This window comes from Artemia franciscana, chromosome 8 (genome assembly GCF_032884065.1).
Source record: "Artemia franciscana chromosome 8, ASM3288406v1, whole genome shotgun sequence".
Classification (NCBI taxonomy): Eukaryota; Metazoa; Arthropoda; class Branchiopoda; order Anostraca; family Artemiidae; genus Artemia; species Artemia franciscana.
The window spans coordinates 48,448,268-48,468,615 of record NC_088870.1 but is presented as its reverse complement, the minus strand read 5'-3'; the positions used below and the strand labels follow the sequence as shown (position 1 = coordinate 48,468,615).

At 34.3% G+C, this 20,348-nt stretch overlaps 1 protein-coding gene across 1 annotated transcript in view; it reads left to right on the top strand.

Moving 5' to 3' along the window:
* Positions 1-20,348, top strand: part of LOC136030707 (phospholipid-transporting ATPase IF-like) — a 156,788-nt gene that overhangs the window by 127,465 nt on the left and 8,975 nt on the right. Inside the window, exons 26-29 of the mRNA XM_065709778.1 lie at positions 2,570-2,683; positions 4,191-4,294; positions 7,258-7,397; positions 15,540-15,758. Of these exons, the coding sequence (XP_065565850.1) occupies positions 2,570-2,683; positions 4,191-4,294; positions 7,258-7,397; positions 15,540-15,758 (577 nt within the window). The remainder of the gene's footprint in view (positions 1-2,569; positions 2,684-4,190; positions 4,295-7,257; positions 7,398-15,539; positions 15,759-20,348) is intronic.

The window sequence follows — 20,348 nt, the reverse complement described above, 5'->3', positions numbered from 1 at the left end:
CTGATCAAATAACTGGTCTGAAAACTGCTTTGTTATGATAGTGTTTTCGACCAGGTAAGCGAGCACTATGGACAGATCATCTACAAACTTGTAACGGTCGTCGTGATGATTAAGTAGGGAATTAATTACAGCCAGGAAAATTATTCCAGCTAGTTTCATGCCTTGTGGGGCCCTGCAAGAAGTATCTGACCATGATGAATCCGAATCGTTTTCGTGGAGTGCAAAGACTTTTTGTTTTTGGCCAATTAAGAAGTCAAGTACAAGGCCAAGGGTGCGTCGTTTAGCCCCCATTTCCTGGAGATTGGTGCCTGCAGTCAGGTGGCGGATTAGGTCAAAGGCCTTTCGGAAATCCACTGCGCAAATGTCGACGAAACAGCCATCTTTTTCAAGCCATTGGAGGACACAGTCAAACATCCGTACTAGGTAGATTGTAGTACTACACTTGGGGAGTCCACCGTACTGGAATTTATCAATACGCCCATGAATTCGTTTCAGAAGAAACTTGAGTATAAAGGCATCAGTTACTTTCGCCAAACAAGGTGTAAGTGAGATCGGGCGGAGGTCGTCGCATGCACTAGGAGCGCGCTTTTTTGGAATAATTCTAATATAGGACCTTTTCCACTGTGACGGGAAATAGCCAGAAGCAAAACACTCGTTAATGATGCTGGATAGTGGTAATGCTATGAAGGCTGCATATTCACGTAGCATATTGGCAGGTAATTCAACAGGGTATGAAGATGTATTCGGTTTGATTCTCCGTAATTCTGTGTAAACGTCAAACTCACTGACTATTATGTTGTTCTCAGGCTCACATTTTTCAAGTATGGTGGACTTTTCATGAGCCGTAATAGTTGGATAGGTAGTGCAGATCTTGGTGAAGAATTCACTCACTTCTTCTGCAATGATTAAGGACCCACCATCATTGCTGATCTTTACACTGCTGTCAAAAGCTTGGCCGGCCACTTTTTTCACAGCGTTGTGCCACTTTTTGGGGTCTGAAGTAAGTAATTGGGAGGGCATGGTTTCACGACCATAGCGAGCTTTGGCTTTCTTTACCAAAGAGACTATTTGATTTCGCATTTTCTTGCCGTTGATATTATCACTACGGGAGTAGAGGCGAGACCTCTCTTTTATTAGTGATTTAATAACTGGAGATATCCATGGTTTGTCGTATTCACTAACAACAAATGATTTTGTTTTAAAGATCTTTAGGTATTGACTGTATAACTTGGCATTGAAATCGGATACCTTGGTTTCCAAAAGCCCGGTATTGTACACTTCGGGGAAGTCATATGTGCCAATCCATCGACCGTATTCACAGATGGCCGACTCCGTACAAGGACAAACAGTGACACGGGATAGTTTGGGCTTTGGTAAAGACTCTCTTGCTTTCCAAAGGATTGCGTTGTGGTCTGACATACCAACGGGACCAAGAGAAAAGGGAGGGGAGTAAAAATCATCACAATTTGTGAGTATAAGGTCCAATATGCCCCCCAGAGAGTGGGTGGGTATGTGTACTACTTGCTTTAGAGACAAACAAGATGATAACCAACTCTTCTTGGTTTGGTTAGAAAGGAGCAAAGGATAAGCTCCAATTTCTTTAGTAATGAGAGAACTTTTAAAGTTTATTAGGAACATCTGATTCCATTTCTCTACCGCAGTCCCAAGTCCGAAAACCGAATGATAAACTCAGCTGAAATCACGAACAGAAATGGGTAGAAACAATAGATGGCAGCACTTTTGGACCTGTGGGAAAATGCCACATTTTTGCTTCTGTAAATTTTTCTATTTATCATTCAAAGAAGATATATTGGCTGTGGGGCCGGGTAATTGCCGCATATATTTAACACTTATAGATTTTAATCCATCTTCAATTTGAAAGCGGTGCCTGCCTGCTTGCCTGCTAGAACGGAGCTTTCCACTCGAAAGCAGAAACATGGTTTGATGAAACGAAAGCTTGGCTGCACAACTTCAGATACTCCTTTCTGACATAGGCTATATAACTCCACTTCACTTCGCACACCATAGACTCTGGCTCGTGGGCAAGCAAAAACCATCCTTTATGTCCCCAGGCAAGAGTTCTGCCGAGCTTTCCAAAATGTAAAGTCATATTCATCAATCCGGCCTGAGGTCCACACTTTCTGTAAAAATCTCATAGGCTAGACCCTTACCAATAAGCTGAGATCGGCGGTATAGGAAAAAAATGGACCAAACCAAAGTGTTGCTCTCGCAACACAATTAGTTTTTTCATTATTGCTTCACGAAATTTTTCTCTGTTTGTTCCCCCCCCCCCCCTCCCACACACAAAAAAATCAACCGTTGATGCCTCCAGATGTAAACACTCAGTCCATTAGAAATGATCCCCTATTATGGAAGGTTTAACCACTAACTGTATTTGCTTCACTAAAATGTGCTTTCAGTAAAAGACTCCAAAACTTTGATGTAAAAGAGGAGAGGCCTCGGAAGAGGACACCCCCTTATAAACAGAATAGTTTCGGTTCATTTTAAGTTTTAATGTCACTCTTGACTTTGATTCGAATTTCTTATTCTGTATTAAATAATCTTATAGGAATGGCAGTACAAACGATGGATTCACTAATGTAGGCTATGATATGACTATAGGCGACACTGAATACCATGCATCAAGCCTTGATGAAAAAATCCTTGTTGAAGCTTGTAAAAGGTAAGTGGCCTTTAGAGATATAAAATTGCATTATTTCAATATTAGCGACTTATTTAATAATAGTGATAATTTAATTATACTGACTAAAAAATATTTGATTTAATACATAGTAATCAACTAAACAATTTAATTATTACTTTGATTAAGAGTTTAATCAATATAATCAACCAACACTTTCATAATTTTTGCTTTCCCCCAGTTGTTGGGAAGAATTCCCTAGGGCTTCCCCGGAGCTAATGAAATCATGCTCAGAAATAAGTCTCCAATTGAAAAATAGCTTCTCTGTTGTAATACATGTACAAAATGTATCTCAGTTGTTTGTTATCTTTTTTTGCTCTTTGATATTATATGACCACCCAGTATGAAGTATGGCACTATAAATTACAGTATATGGCAGTAAAATAAAATTTGGCCACCAAATATGGCCCTCTTCACCTCAAGCACACTTAAAAATGTGTTTATAAGAGGGCAATGGACAAACAAATAGAAAGAAAAAACAACAAATGGACAAGTATTTGAAAATCATAGATGATGAAGAGACGAATCGAAAAAACGAAACTCCGTACGCGGGGTTTCTGCGATGTTATACGTTTATTTTCGCCAGAGAACGCGAATTAAAGTTTAGTTTTTTTTTAATGATACCTCTTTAGGTGGCTATTTTGTTAATTTTTGTGGTACCAAAAAGTGTGTCTTGATGGCATCCTTATTATCTGAAAAGGCTTTGTGTGAGACTCTATGTGTTTGTACAATAATTTTTGGCTATTGTTTGTTGATTAAAATCGAGCCGATTTTACTTTTTGGCGTGCCGACCAAAAAGTCCACGTGTTGCGGATATGGAGCTCCTGGTTCTCTGCCTTCGGTCGAGAGTGCTGTGCGGAGTTGGTAGCAAATCATCAGACGCTTCCTGTGTTTTTCCCCACATTTCTCCAGGCACCCGTTTGGAGCAATGTTAACTCCGTCTGAGCTTGCAGAGTAACGCCGCTAACCTGCCTCCCTAACTAAATAACCAACGACAGTGGGACTTGAAAACTTGCTCCAACGGAACGTCAGGCCTCTATAGAGAGTTTTCTTTCCTGAAAAAAAAACAAAAAGACTAATTTGCCAAATTTTGTGTGCTTAATTTTGTTGGTTTTACAATTGTGACGTATTTTTGTAATCTACTCACATTATCCCTTAAGGAAATGCAATATCTGCCTGTTTTTCGTAAACCTAATTCGTTTTAGAACGAATCAGATTTTTTTAAAGAGTGAAAAACAAAATTTTATTTTCTTAATTTAGTTGGTTTGACGATTGTGACGTATTTTTGTCATCCACTCACATTATCCATTAAAGAAATGCAATTTCTGGAAAAATAAATAACCCTGTTTAATTTGTTTTCAAACAAATCAGATTTTTAAAAGAGTGAAAAGCAAAATTCTAAGCCAGCAAAAAGTGCGAAACGGTCATTTTTGATTATTGTTTATAAGTAAATGTTTCTCTGTTATGAGTATTTTATTATGATTTTCAGGATGGGAATTGTTTTCCTTGGACAGCAAGAAGATACACTGAGAATTTCGTTGAAAGGAGAGACAGTTTACTACAAAAAACTGCATATGATGAGTCATGGATCTGGTAAGTTTCACCTAAAGCACTTAAATATAAAAACATTTTCTACACTTATTCTCATTTACCCGTAACCAATCTTTTTTTTACACTTGTTTGGATCCTTGAATAAATTCTGGTCGCTGTGTTTTTTTTTTTTTTTTCCTATATTCTTTTTGAATGAACGAAATACATTTCAAGAGCTATTTTACTAAAAAAGAATTTACTGGCAATGCTAAAGTATGTCTTTAGAGTGATTTGAGGCCCCTCTCCCATTGAAATCTCAAGATACAAATTTCACCTTAATGTACTATGTTCTTCAATTATTTATCCAATTTTTGTCTTTCTAGAGCTAGCCCCCGTTCCCCCTCCAAAATGAATATACGTGATCCTATCTGGCAAAACTAATATCTCAGCTTTTAGTTGCTTCATTCTGCATTAAACTAAAACTAAATTAACTGGGCACGAAATTCAATTCACAAAGGGATATTGGACTAAGCTTTCATGTTTAGGCTTAACCTAAACATTTTCCCGCTTTCCTTAAGCCAAAAGCTAGACGTAACAAAAAAGACGAGGTCTTGCAAGCACCACATAACATAAACCAAAACAGAGATTTGAAATAATTTGGGTAAATTTGAAAAAATTGTGCAATAATTTAGGGAAGGAAAATCTAATATTAGAGAGAATTTGTGTATTGGTATGCTGCACTAGCTTAGCCAGGGGCGTCGTTTGGGAGGGGCAAGGGGTATTTTTTACATATAGTGTTGGTTATTAAGAGGTATACAGACGTTTTCAGGGAGGGGGTTCTTGTCGGGGGGTCGGGGGGAGAGAGTTACGTGGGGGGATTCTTTCCATGGAGAATTTTCTCATGGGGAAAGAGAATTTCCATGAAGGAAATTTCTTTTCTTCTTTCTTTTCTAAATTTCTTTCATTCTAAAGCTGGATTTTCCATTATTATTTAAAAAAACAATCAGAAATTAGATAAATAAAAAAGATTTTTCAAAACTTGAAAGTAAAGAGTAGCATTAAAACTTAAAACGAACCGACATTATTACTTATACAAGGGGGTTTGTCCCCTCATCAATGCCTCGCTTTTGACGCTAAAGTATTTTTAGTAATTTCAAAAGAGCTGTTTATTCTAATTAAACGGCCTTTTTGATTCAATGGTCATTCTTAAAGAATTGGAACAAAATTCGACCTTTAGCGTAAAGAGCGAAGTATTGTATTGACGAGGGGGTGAACCCCCTCGTATTACGTATATGAGGAAGTTCACTCCCTCTTCAATACCTTGCTCTTTACGCTAAAGTTCGAATTTTGAAAAATAATGGCTGATATAAGCAATAATTTGCTTGTGTTATCTTCCAACCAATCTTTGCATTTAATTTTACCTTAAGCATTTTCATAGCTATGATTTATATGTGACAATAAACCATAGATATTGTATGTCTTCGGCTTGTGGCTGTTATTAAACAAACAAAAAACAAGTTTTTTTAAACTGAAAGTAAGGAATAACACGAACACAAATTATTACATACATCTATTAAAGATTTTTTCTATCATTCATTTTAGTCATTTGAGCATTGCTCAACTTGGGACTTTCACTTTCATAAAAATTGTTTTAACCTCTTTGGCCGTTTTGTTACTATACCTTTTTAAAAAACAAGTTTTTTCAACTGAAAGTAAGAAGCAACATCAAACTTGAAACGAACAGAAAATATTACGTATATGAGATGGGCTGCCTCTTTTCAATAGCTGGTTCTTACGCTAAAGTTTCTTCTTTAATTTATAAAGGAGGTTATTATTTTAATTAAACAGCCTTTGTGATAGGAGTCATTCTTAAGCAATTAGAACAAAAATCAAACTTAGATTATTGTAATGTTATTATTAGTTTAAAAAAGTAAAACTAATATGCAAATTTTGTTTTAAATCTTCATGTTCGGTGAGCCCAATTCAAAACCTGCATTAAATCAAAAAACCTTCCGACATTAAACTAAAAAATTTTTTTTTTTACTGAAAATAAGGAGCAGCATTAAAACCTAAAACGAACAGAAATTATTCCGTATGAGAAAGGGGCTGTCCCCTCCTCAATGCCCTGCTCTTTACGCTAAAGTTCTTTATTGTTCTATAAAGTACAGTTGGGAGAAAGAGTCAAACTTTAGTGTAAAGAGCGGGGCGTTGAGGAGGGGACAGCCGCTTTTATATAAGGAATAATTTCTGTTCATTTTAAGTTTTAATGTCGCTCCTTACTTTCAGTTAAAAAAGAATTGTTTTTTTATTTAATCATGATTAAAGGTTATTTCATTTTTCAGGATTAATTCATGCTAAAGTTTTTAATGCCTCTAATTGCCAAATTTTTTAAAATATATGTTTTATGCCTCTTTGGTTTTTACGTAAAAACCTCATTGTTCAAAATTATCCTCTTCAAAGAATGGTCCAAGAATGTTGTTATTCCTCATAAACAGTGCTCTGACTTAAAACTGAGCTTATTTTACTCTTCACACGTCTATGATAGTACCCACAAGAGAAAAGGGGGCTTAGTTTGGGGAAGGGAGACTTAGGTCATGTTTCCCCCTAGATTTTGTCACCTTCCGTTAGAATTTTGCTTTAAAATTTTTTGTGCCGGTTCAAGTGGCTTGTCAGGGATGTTTCCGCTTGATGACATTGCTCTATCTTTTTTGGCACAGTATAAGCGTGGAACAAAAGTGAATAGCCCTATACCCTCCATTAAAGATTATTGACACATATCAGTATAGAACTCAATCAATGACTCCGCCTTCGCGCATGCGCAATGACAAATATTTTTCGCAATATGACGGGCCTATGGGTGATTATCGGTCTGACGTAAAGGGATTTTCCTTTTCAGAGCGCTTTAATCTGTATCATTTGTGAAGAAACTCTTAGTTTCTGTTCATATATACGTATACTATGCTTTTTGCTGAACAAAATATATTGTCTTATGAGAGAACTTAGCTTTAAGGTATTTTTTATTTTAGACCGAAACTGCATGTCCTGCATATTTGTTTGCCCTGATGATACAATAACGGTGATTACCAGAGGGACTGAACCATCCTTGCTAGACAAATGTGTAAACTCTAACAGTTCAGCTGCCTCTTTGACTTACTCATACTCTACGGTAAGGCTCCTAATGTATACTTATAATTCAGGTTAGTTTTAGACATGGGGGTAAAATGGTCCGTCAGCCTTTAAAAAATAGTTGCTTAACCTGTAAAAGTTCTTTTAACCATTTACTCAAGTTGAAAAAAAAGTTTATTTAACTATATTATGTTTCATATTCACACACATTGTGATTGCTCTAAAGAGAACTTTCAAGTCAAAAAAAAGATCAGATATTATATAATAGTAAAATATAAAACATAAGATAATTGTTAAGATAAAATCTTAATTTGACTGATTACCTAAATAATGTGAGTAGTTTTAAAAAATTTAGCGTTAATTTTCTGCTTTTGCGTCCTCATGTGACTCTTCTTATAATTCAAGGGCAAAATTACCATCGATTAACCATAAACCCAAGCTTACGTCAAGACCGTATCCAGGTGGGGAGGGGGTTACAGGATTTGAACCCCTACCCTACCAAATTTTGTCCGGCTCGTAGAAACGTAACGAAAGTGCATATAAACAAATTTTTGATGATATTTTTTAATTTTTTCTTGTGCTCCTCCCTTCCCGCCGAAAAAAATGCTGGATATGCCCTTGGCTTGTACTGTTACTTTCTTATAAATGAGATTTACTGTGATAAAAGTTAAATAATTAATAAAGAAGTATCTAGTTTGTTATCACATATATAAGAATTATGGAAATGACCTGGATTATTTGCTAAAAAAAAACAAAAAAAAACGATAATGCTGCCAACCATGGAAAATCCTTAATACTGTTATTGGAACACTAATTAATGGATTAGGTATTACATAATTGGGTACTAATGAATTAAGAATTAGGAATTGAAGGTAAACTGGCCGTTATTAGATTAGATGGAGAATATTCTAAACGCTTTGTTAGACTATCTTATTAATGTTGTTAGATAGCCTTCTTCAGTAAATGGCACCTGGTGCTAATGCACTTGTGGAAGCAGAGGGTAGTCACCGCTCCCTCGTTTGGATCCAGATTTCTTTTGTGTACTTTTTACTTCGTTTTTAAAACCTAGCATGTGAAACTCTCAATAAAATGAATATCTTTAAAATTTAGGCAGCCGGCCTGCTCCCCAAAATCCAGTACCCACCACTTTAGTAATAACTTTCCATACCTTAAATGAAGGTAAACTCCCTTATTTCTCCCTTCCTCGGTGACCCAGTCTAGTCGCCCTAAAGGAAACTCGAATGAAGCTTTACTTGAGTTTCGCCAACAATGCCCTCGACAAACCTCAAGACCAATTTCTTGTCCCTTAGTCAATTTTCCTCCTTTTGACTTCGCCTTCCTCGTTCTACTTCAACAAAAATCCCCCTTCTTACCCCAATATAACTTACCACTGAAAGGTATAGAAGAACTTTTTTTCTGTATTTAGTTGATATATTAAATAAGTGAATCTCCCCCTCCCCCTCTTTTTCACCTTAAATTATTTTGGTTTTTATTTTACAAATTTGGAGCTTTCTTTTTAAGTCTCTTTCTAAACTAAACTATTTTTTGTATTTTTAGTCACAACACTAAATTTTTCTTGTGTTTTATTTGGTTTATTAACTTTTAATCCAGCGAATTTTTTTGGAGCATTTTTACGTTTCTTACAGCCTTTTTGACATTTTTTTCCTGAATAGGCCTAATATATTTGCCTTTTTGTATTTATTGATTAAAAATTCAGATGTCGGCTCACCTGGGCCTGGTAGCCATTTTTCAGAAATAAATCTTTTCTTACCACTCACAGTTGATTTGTTTGTTATATTTCCCTTGGGATCTCAGCATTTCACAGACTAGTTACTGTTGATGAAGTAAGAAAGATGTAAAAAATGAAAAGTACGTCAACGGGAAGGGATCCTATTAGTGTCTCAATTTTGAAAGCAGCTTTTTGTTTTATATTTCTCTTGTTAATGCTTGTAAACACAAAGTGTCTTTCCTGAATCATCAAAGGCTAGTAGAATATCACCCATTTTAAGCATGAAGAAAGGAATGACTGAAGAAAGGTGTTCTAGAATGAAGAAAGGATGAAGAAAGAATGAAGGAAAGGATGAAGAAAGGAGTTCTAGAATGTGCGAATGTCTGAAGCTGTCTTGACTTCTCTATTCAGACCAACTCAGTTTTGGAAAAGACCGAATCTCTAAAATGATTATATACGATAAAATGTTTTCAGGGCTTGAAGAACTGATGAACGAATACCGCCTTGTTAGTTAATAATTGGATAGGAGAAGAGGCACTTGTTCTGCATAAAAAAAACATATTCCATGCCTTAATTCTGATTTAGGAATGATAGCCAAGTCTTCATTTAAAGGCTTCATGAAAGCATTTTGGGTCTAACCCAAGGCCGTATAGTGAGGAGGAGGGGTAGGGTTTTTTTTCGGTTCACCTGTTTTTCTCATGGTCTTGGGAAATGCCCTAATTCTAGAACGTTTGAGCATTTGAAGCCACTTCGACTTCTTCGTACGAACTGAATGGGTTCTAGAAAAAATGGAAAAGAATTATTTATCTCATTCACTTGCCCAAAATGCCCAAAAATGAAAGATCCAAATTACCATTATTCAACAATTAAGATAGGAAATCATCTAGAGCGATGTTATTATCTTGTCTATGTTACTACGAAAGAGGGCTTAATGATGTATTATGTTTGTCGCATTTTTTAGGTATAAGTAAATGTTTGTTGCAAGAAAACGTATTGATAACCGGAATAAAAGAAGATATAGAGCATATCTATAACACCATAAATTTTCATCAGAAAGATTCTCTGGTTTCTAGTTCCTAGATTCTCTGGTTCTAGTTCCCTCTAGAACACAGGGAACTACTCAAATAGCGCTCTTAGTAACCTTGACAATTGATAAACCTTTTGATAAAGCTTTTTGCAGAAGATCATATTTGAGTAGTGATTTTCCTTTTATTCTTCTTTAGTATGATTTCTAAAATTATTCCTTGTTACATTTTTTTATTATATTTGTTCCTTATTATATAAGTATGATTCTTCTTTAGCAGTCTTCTTCCTGATTTGCATTCTTTTTTTCCTTTTTTCTTTTGTGTTTTCTTTTTATTCTTGTCTTGAGGGGTTTCACTCTCTAGGTGAAAAAATTCAAAAATTGTATCCTCATTTGAAATCACCTGCCTACTCCTCTTAGGGAAATCCAAAAGCAATAAAAGTGTTTTTAGAAAATAAATATAATATAAAATATAAAATATAAATTGATTAAGTACTGTGAAAGGTAATCTTGGACATTTGAAGAAATTCAACTGTTGAGCTTAAGCTTTCATCTGTTGCAACTCAGAATTCAGGTCTATCTGGGGCCAAACTGTGTCTACTGTCTGACTAATTTTCAATTTTTGTTGAGAAATTTGATCCAATCGTACTGTCTAGGGCTGTAATAAAAGAAAGACAAATTTTGTTAAGTTACGTTTTAGGGATAAAAAATCAGATGTACTCGCTAGGAATATAAAGAGCTTTTAAGAAAATATTTAAATGAATTTAGCACATCATTAGAAAAATTAAAGATCTAAATACAGTGGTGGAGGAGGACCATGTGAAGCGACTTGCTAGAGAAACGAATTCTGGGTAGTAGTAGCCGTGGCTACAATACTGTAATTAGAAGTTGTTAATTAGAATTAGTTGTAATTAGAAGTTGTTAATTAGAATTAGTTGTAATTAGAAGTTGTTAAGTTGTTGTGGTACTGTCATAATGGTTGTTATTCCTGAACTTGGAGAAGGTATGAGTACGGTCCTAAGGGGGATTCAAATCTAGGGTAGAATTTCCGCCTGACTAATTATATAGGCGTCCTACTGGTATAGTTGAGAAACTTAACTAAAGTTGTAGAGAGGTTTGGTATAATAGTTAAACTTCACAGCAGACAACGGTACAGGAATTGAAACACATAAAAATAATAATTAAATGATATAGCACTTACTAAAACAAAACGATCCAAAAAACGAGAGGTAATAAAAATAGTCCAAAGATTACGACCGCGTTATCGCAAAAACAGGTATATATATATACTTTGTGCCCTGACTGCGCATTCTGTTTAAAACAAGGAAGCAGCTATTACAAAATCTCCGTATCTCCACAGCAATTCTGTCAGGTCTCAGTTTGATAGTCAATTTCAAAACCCATTATCCCAAACCTGTTATTTCAAAACCAACTATCTCCGTAAAAATGGTTATTTTGAAAATTTTTCATAATTTATCATTTACGTTGTTGCATTTTTATTTGGTTTTATTGAAATCAGTTCCTGACTTAATTTATCTTACTAAAAGATTCCTTTCCTTAAGAAAAGTCGTCTCGGCTCTTCATTTTCTAGTTCAAAGGACGATTTTGATCCTAACACTTGGACAGTTCATAACCTGTAGTCGTTATACTTCAGGATCCTTCTCTTATAGAAAACATACACTTTGATTTTTTAGAGGTACCTCTTTGGGCAGAAAAATACTCCAATTGCTTCATAGTGGTTTTAACTGTGGCAAAATATTCATCTATACTCCTTTTGGTTACTTTTTTCAATCTTGTGCATTTCTGTCCACCGAGGGGTACAGAAATTTGCCCCTCTTTTTATCATTTACCATTGAAAGAGAATACATGTTTCCTCAACTATAGATCTTAAGTTTTCTCCGGATGATCAGTATAATGAGAGAATCAAAGAACTATGAAAAACGTTGAAGTGCATAACCAAAATAGGATTAGGGTTGTTTTTTTTATAATTATAATAATTAAGAAGTAGTTCTTAGTATAATTTTCATTTCTTATTAGTTGAGCTATGTCGGAATATGCAGAATTATTTTATTCTGATACTTTTTTTATTTTTAAGTTCTGAATTGTTTTGATATGAAACTAAAATGCATTTACAAATAATGATAAATTTTGCTTTTATGATTAACAAACAACAGATTCACGATTAATAAACGACTGATAAACTCTACGATTTTGAATAAATAAAAGATTTTGTAAATAAATTTGACTCATTTGCTTGAAGCAATGCTTGATAATTACTTTTTAGGCCCAGATATACAATTGGTAGCTCTCACTTTAAGTCTTTATGCATGGTATATTTCCAAGGTATTAGTTTGATAGTGCGGTCCGAATTAAATGGCGTGAGCCTTAGGTCCTATGGTACAAATTAACGAGCCTTGGAGATTTTGATCGTGTATTATTACTCAGGTCGAATGTGGTGTCATAAATTTGGTGTTTTTTAAGCAAGAAAAACTATCTCTGAAAAGAAAGATTCAAATATTGGACACATGAATTATGCTCAAATTGTTGAGCTTAAACATTCTCCTGTTTCTACCAATGATTCTATGGTCCAGTCAGATTTTTCTCGGTGTTATGTTCGATTTTATTCTTTTAATCTGTGGTACAAATCTTTTATTATTAAGTGATACGCGGTACTACTGCATTTACCAGTTTACATTGATTACTAGCACTAATAAAACTACTAATACTACTAATAATGCACTTAATTCTAATTGCTAACTACTAGATACTATTTTTTTTCATTTTACAATTTTTGATTGAGCCTCTTTCCATCTTGTCTATTTGTAATACCCAAAGTTCGAGCAAAGCTATTCGAAGTTTTGCTAATTCGAGCGCCTCTAAAAGGAAAGTCATTTTCCTTTCTGGTAACGTCATTTTTTAATTTACACTACTATTTGAATGAATTAATGGATGTTCTTTATTACCCATCTCTCATCTATAAACAAAGAAACGATGTAGTACAATAAAAGAAAGGAAAACAAAACAAACATATCATAAAGATAAACACAAATTACTAATAATACCAAACCTAAAGTAGTGCACCCTTCTACGAATGAGAAGAGGACAGGTTACTCAGTTCCTGAAACTGTTCATCCCCGGCCTGAACTGGCTCCACCCCACTAAAACGGCTAACGGTGTACCTATTTTTGAACCATCGAGAGACCTGAAGCAAAAACTTTGCGTACTTAAAATAGTACTTTTGCACCACTCGCCGGTCAGATTCACTATATAAATGTCATAAATGTCATAATATATAAATGTCATAAATGTCATAATATATAAATGTCATTCACTATAAATGTCCCAAAATGGGGTGAAATATAGGATATGCGGGAAGGCCACACTATTATGTTTTGAGAGACGGCTTTTCGTTCCAGTTTAAGCTGCGATATAACTACACTAGCATAAGCAATTCTAAGTTTGCAATCAGCATTCCAAAACAAAAGCTTTCGTGTATTCTTTATTGAAGACCCAATCGGGAGACCTAAATACGTTAGTACAGTGTTGGATGCCACCTCACTATCACCTGGACAGACATTATCGGGCACATAACTACCGTTTAAATTGAAGAAGAGAACGAAAAGACTTAAAAAGAAAGGAGGAAACCAATTTGCTTGCGTTCCGCTAAGTCAGTCATTTCCAGTCTCCGTAGGACTTACTTCCTGAATTTCGTAATCCCACTAGGCCCCGACTCCCCCATTCAGCCTCCTTAGCAATCCCAACTTACTGTCTAATCCATACTGTTACAGACAGGTTTCGAAAAAGTTTTATCCCTTTTATTCTGGAGTACCTTAATAATTATTTGTGATTATGTCCTTACCAAAATCAACTCCTTCATATTTTCGTGTTGATGTTGTATCGCCCAAAATGTTCCCCTTCTCATCTATTGCCATTTTTATTTTGTTTATTTGTAATGTTTTTGTAATTTAATCCCTTCAGCAATTGTCAAGCTTTCTGATTCGCTCTTTATCCTTCATGATTTTGCCTTTTTAATTTAAACCTTTTTGATTTTAACGTGTTAACTGTTTATTTGACTCAAAGTAACGTGTTGAGTGTGTTAAGTTGACTTAATGTACTAATTTGAAATTTTGTTTTCTTTACTTTTACGTGACATATAAAGCAATTTCGGCTCTTAGAGCTTGTGGTAGCCTTTTGAAAATAAATACTGTCTTATCTAAATATCTTTGCGAAAACGCTTGACATAGTCACTGGCCTGATGATCATATGATGAACATGATGACTTTGGTTTATTTGTTTTCAGAATTGGGCTAATCACTCCGATGCGTAAACTGTCCGGAACGACACCAATGCTAAAAACCAATTAGAAAAGTAATGGAAGGTAGTTATAGAGGAGGTCACTTGCGGCAATAAAATGCTCAGCACAAGTACTGTCGGCACCAGCTCAGAATTTCTTCTTTCACATTTCTTCTTCTTCTTTTCTCTGCTTCTTTTCTCTTTTTCCTCTTTAATAGCAGACGGTGTTATCACAAAAGAATTGTGTTTTTGACTAGAATCAAGCAACGAAGCCATTTTGTTATCGAAAGGAATTTCTACACTGCTGTTTGGTTTTAAAAACTGATTTATGAAATTTATTCTTCGTTTAATATACAGCTTTATTTTGCCTTCTCTACCCAGTTTTTCCGCTAGAACCACTTGTTCTAAAGTAGGCTTTGTTAATGTTGTCTACCTTACCATTGGACTGAGAATTGACGAGAAGCTTAGATAATGTTATATGGAGAGGTTTGGTATAATACAGTTACTTTTTTAGCTAAAGATTATTAAAATTCAATCTGAATTACCCGACTGACCTCTGGTCCGTTTATTTTAGGAATCCCTTGGGATATTTTAAGTGTCTTAATGTTTTATATTTTTTTACTAGAATTTTGTATTCGTTTTATACCATGGTCTATATAGTCCCAGTGACGTACATATAGCCATTTCATTGTACCGTTTGTGTTGAGTTAAATAAAAGTAATCGTATTATACCAAACCTCTCTATATAACATTATTTAAGCTTCTCGGAAATTTCCAGCAGGTACGCTTCAGATAATTAGTCTTCCTTAAGGAAACGCTACCCGAGTTTTAATCACCTTAGGACCGTACCCATACCCCTTCCAAGGGTAAGGTTAACAACCATTATGCTACTACACCAAGTCTACTTTACTACAGTACTTCAAGATATTTACCCCTAGGTGTGGTGCTTGGTGAGAAGTGACGTAGGAAGGCAAGAGACAGTTGCAACACTTTAATGCGGATGATATGTCAAACTACCCTCACACTCCTGTCTTAATGCTTTTTTATACTGCAAAATTGCATGGCCGTAATTATATAGTACTTTTTCGCTTTAGAAATTTGATAACTTCCCACGGTAATATTTTTTCTCTCTTTAGAATGGACTCCGTCCTGTTATATATGGAACAAAAGACCTATCCCAAGAAGAATATGAAACAATATTTAAAGAGGTCAAAGCAGTGAGTGAAAATCTAGAAGACGATGAAAAGTTGAGAAAACTTTATGAAAAGCTGGAAAGCAATCTAAGATTAATAGGAATAGCTGCTCTGCAAGATTATTTCAATGCTGATGACATAGTTGCAGGGAATGGATATAAGGTAAGGAAGCAGTAATAAATTAATCTATCTTAGTTTGGCACATAGACTAGGTAGCAATTATATGAAGCCATGAAAAGATTTAATGTACTTCAATTACTTTGGAATTTCGCTTAGAAAAGATAGAAACGTTCCAACTTCCAAGCCTTAGTAAAAGCTTCCAGGGAGGATATGAAGAGATGCAATTTTTTCTAATCTCTACAGCTTGTTTCTACTATTTGTTTGGCTAATTCTAAGAAACCACATATTGAATAAAATATATTAGAACTGGCTTATAGTTGTTGTCCATTGAATAATATTAGTTTCTGAGGAAATAAAGTTGCTTATTATTATACTTTTTCTAGTCTCCAATACTTTTTAATATGTTTTAGCTTTTTAACTGACTTTTTCAGCTTTCCATTTACTGAAATGAAAATTATTAGCAAATTTGTAAAATTTGAGTTTGTTTTTTTCAAAAAATGAACAGGAATCAATGATTAACCAACGCAAATTAATTTTCAACTCATATACAAATAACTGATACTAAATTATCTCGATTATAAAATATTATGTGACGTATAAAAATTTGAAGGCCGTTCTGTTTTAGTTTAGGTAGAAAACTAAGATTAAATAGCCCCCCTTCTCCTCCGCCCCCTCAGTCAAGAGAATCATATTTACATACTTCTTCTTTGATTGAGAGAAAGATTCCGAGGAAGAGCATCAGTTGAAGAGTCAATGATTGTTTGTAAAATATCCTGATATAAGATACTTGAATTATTGTGTCAGTATAGGATCAGGAAACCTCAAGCTTTGAACGATTTTAAAGATACATTTTTTCGTCTTTATTTTCAAAAATTTTTCTCAGGTTATAGCAAGACATAAAATAATTGCCACAAAAAATTATAAAGGTCCTTTTAAACTGAAATTATGATCATAATGAGAACAAATTGTAAAAGTTATGTCGTATCTGTCTATCTATCTGTCAGATCTGTATAGTTCTGTCTATCAGTACTGTCAGACCCAAAACATTTCCAAAGAAAGAGAGTGCCGAAAAAAAATTGAACTCTAACGGGTTTTGTTTTAAGAAACACTACTGCCATCTAAATTCTCATTGGAAAATACAGTGGTAATACTAAACTGTAGCATGAATTTGGTAATGTAAATTTAAAAATATTTAATTGGTACACCACAATAAGCATTTAATGTGGGGGTTGAGGTGGGTGGCATCCCCTCTAATGCCTGGCAATTTTATTTTGTATTAATCTTTTATACAAAACTGTTTCTATTTTATTTATTCTTTTTTGTCTGAATCCCAAATGCATGTATTTATATGGGGATATAACTACATATATAGTTTATCCATAGAATAGTAACCAAAACGTAAACAGTTTATCACAAATATACCAGTTTGTTGATTTTAAATAAGAGACAAAACCACGGATAAAATCTCTAGATTAAACACAAAAAACACACAAAACGCTACATTTCATGACCCGGAATTATGTAAAAAAAATTCTTATTTTAATTTTACTTAGTATAATTATTTCTTCTTTACAACAAGTCAAAGCAAATTAATCAAAATAAATTTGAAAAGCAAGCTGAATAATGTTTAACTAATCCCTTCAGTCTATTTCAAAGATTTACTTATCTAGAAGCTTTATGCGTTATCCCCAATCAATAAAAATTACCTTATCCCTTTATATTCGGAATAAGGTCATTCCAAAGCTTACACACTCTCTAAATAACTGAGAAAGGACTCCTACTTGAAAGCAGAGGTCTCAATTTTATTTTGCGTCCAAAGATTTTTATACTTAACTCATCTCCTTTAATTAAGTCAACATACTCAACATACTCTACAAGCTCAACATATTCTAAATCAAATGCTAAAATAACAAGCAATTCAACTATTTGAAATATATATTTTTTATGCAAGTTACAAATAATATGGTAGTGTTAATTAGGTTAAATACAACTAAAAGAATTACAAACAGCAACGCAGTATTATGATGTCCAATCTTAAAACAATAATTTCTATAATATGACTATTGCTGGGTCCCCCGTTTCTTCCATCGCCCCAAGAAGCTCCATCTTCTTCTATATAAATTTAAAAGGACTAAAAATTCATAAAGGTACCTGATCCCCTATATTGCAGATAAATTTAATCTGACTGAAGTAACTTCAAAGAATCATTCGCCAATGAAAAATGTGGGTAAATATTGAGCAGTCCTCATTTCTGACCTAAGCTACGAATAAAGTGAACCACTTGATGATTTTTTTATACTCTTTTGGAATATATAATTGCTTTTGTCGTAAATTCAATTTCAACTCAACCTTTCTGACCCTACTCAAATATATAGCCCATGTCATATAGTTCCTATGTATTTTTCTATTCGCTATTTTGTCACCATTGATTGAATTTACAGGTGAACTGGTTTTAACAAGAGTGACGCTAATAAAGGCGTGTAAACCAAATTTAAAATAAGAGAAAAGGTCATCTTTGAGGGTTCTTAAAGGGCTTAAAATTAAATTTGTGACAAAAGCAATTAAATTCATATAAGAGCTCATAGAAGAGCATAAAATATGCTCATATATTATGCTCATAAAAATTATGCTCATAAAATTATGCTATTTTATATATGCTATATTATATTATGTTATATATATGCTATATTATACTATATTATATTATACTCATAAAAAATATGCTCATAAAAATTAAGCTCGTGGAAGAGCATAAAAAGAGGCATCGAGTGGTACGTTCACTTTACTCTTGAACATAAATGTTGACTCCTCAATATTTACCAAAATATGCTTTGAAGATTATTCCTTGTTCAAATGTGGGTAGGCCTACTTAAGTTCAAATGTGGGTAGGCCTATTTATTATGAATATTGGGTTGATTTCTGCGCACTCTGGGATGGCCTCTGCTCTTTTTTCTCTGCTCTTTCTTCTTCTTTTTACTTTTGCTGCTTGTTTTCTTGATTTGTCTTATTTTTATTTGAAAATTTTTGTTTCTTTTTGTTTCTCTCTTCGGATACCTATGCACTAGGGTGATTAGGTGATACGCCGAGCTCTACTTTTCGTTGACTAGAGTTGAAATTTTGTTTTAACTATTTGTATTAATAAAGATTTATCCTACCTTAAGAAGGGTTGAAGTGACCCTATTTAGGCTACAGATAAATGGGAATTGTATACTCAAGAATAGACCAAGTTCTTTCCTGGAATAACAAACTATTTTAAAAACAACAGATGTGCATTACGCTGTTGTCACGTAAATGCCACACTTGGGACGATTATAGTTAAATTTGCTTAGTTCTAAGAATATTTCGAAATATTATAGAAAATTATATATAAATTTTGAGGATTTCAGACATGATGACTCAAAAATGATTCTATATTGGCTTTATCAGCCAAATCAAACTGTTCGTAGCAACAAACTGTAGAAAGGAGCGACCCGGCTCAATAGTAACCGAAACTCTAAAAAACGGAATTTTGATACCATTAGTTACATCGAAAGAATTTTATTTTAATGCTGATTTTAAATATATAAGTTTAATCAAGTTTGCTTTATTTTAGAAAATAGGGGAAAACACCCCTTAAAAGTCATAGAATCTAGACGAAAATCACACCATCATATTCAGCGTATTAGAGAACCCCATAGTAGAAGTTTCAAGCTCCTATCTAAAAAAATGTGGAATTTTGTATTTTTTGCTACAAGACAGATCACGGATGCGTGTTTTTTTTTTTTTTTTTTTTCAGGTTGATCGTATCAACCCAGTGGTCCTAGAATGTCGTGAGTGGGCTCATTCTAATGGAAATTAAAAGTTCTAGTTCCCTTTTAAAACTTCAGCGTAGTTTTATTCAGCGTATTCATATTCAGCGTATTAGAGAACCCCATAGTACAAGTTTCAAGCTCCTATCTAAAAAAATGTGGAATTTTGTATATTTTGCTACAAGACAGATCACGGATGCGTGTTTTTTTTTTTCAGGTTGATCGTATCAACCCAGTGGTCCTAGAATGTCGTGAGTGGGCTCATTCTAATGGAAATTAAAAGTTCTAGTTCCCTTTTTAAGTGACCAAAAAATTGGAGGGCAGCTAGGCCCCTCCCACGCTCATTTTTCCCCAAAGTCAAAGGATCAAAGTTCTGAAATAGCCATTTTATTCAACGTAGTCGAAAAATCTAATAATTATGTCTTTGGGGACGACTTACTCCCCCCACAGTCCCCGCGGGAGGGGTTGCAAGTTACAAACTTTAACCAGTGTTTACATGTAGTAACGGATATTGGGAAGTGTACAGACGCTTTCAGGGAATTTATTTTGATGTGGGGAGGTGTTGAGGTGAGGGGGTTATGCGGAAGAATTTTCCGTAGAGGAATTTGTCATGGGGGAAGAGAATTTCCATGAAGGGGTGCAGGATTTTTTTTCAGCGATTTTTTGAAAAGAAATGAAAAAATAAATATGAAAAAGTTTTTCAACTGAAAGTAAAGAGCAGTAGTAAAATTTAAAATGAACAGAAATTATTACGCATATAAGGGGTTCACCTCCTCCTGATAACTCACTCTTTACTCTAAAGTAATTTTATTAATTCCAACTATTTATTCTACTGCGTTTGTGA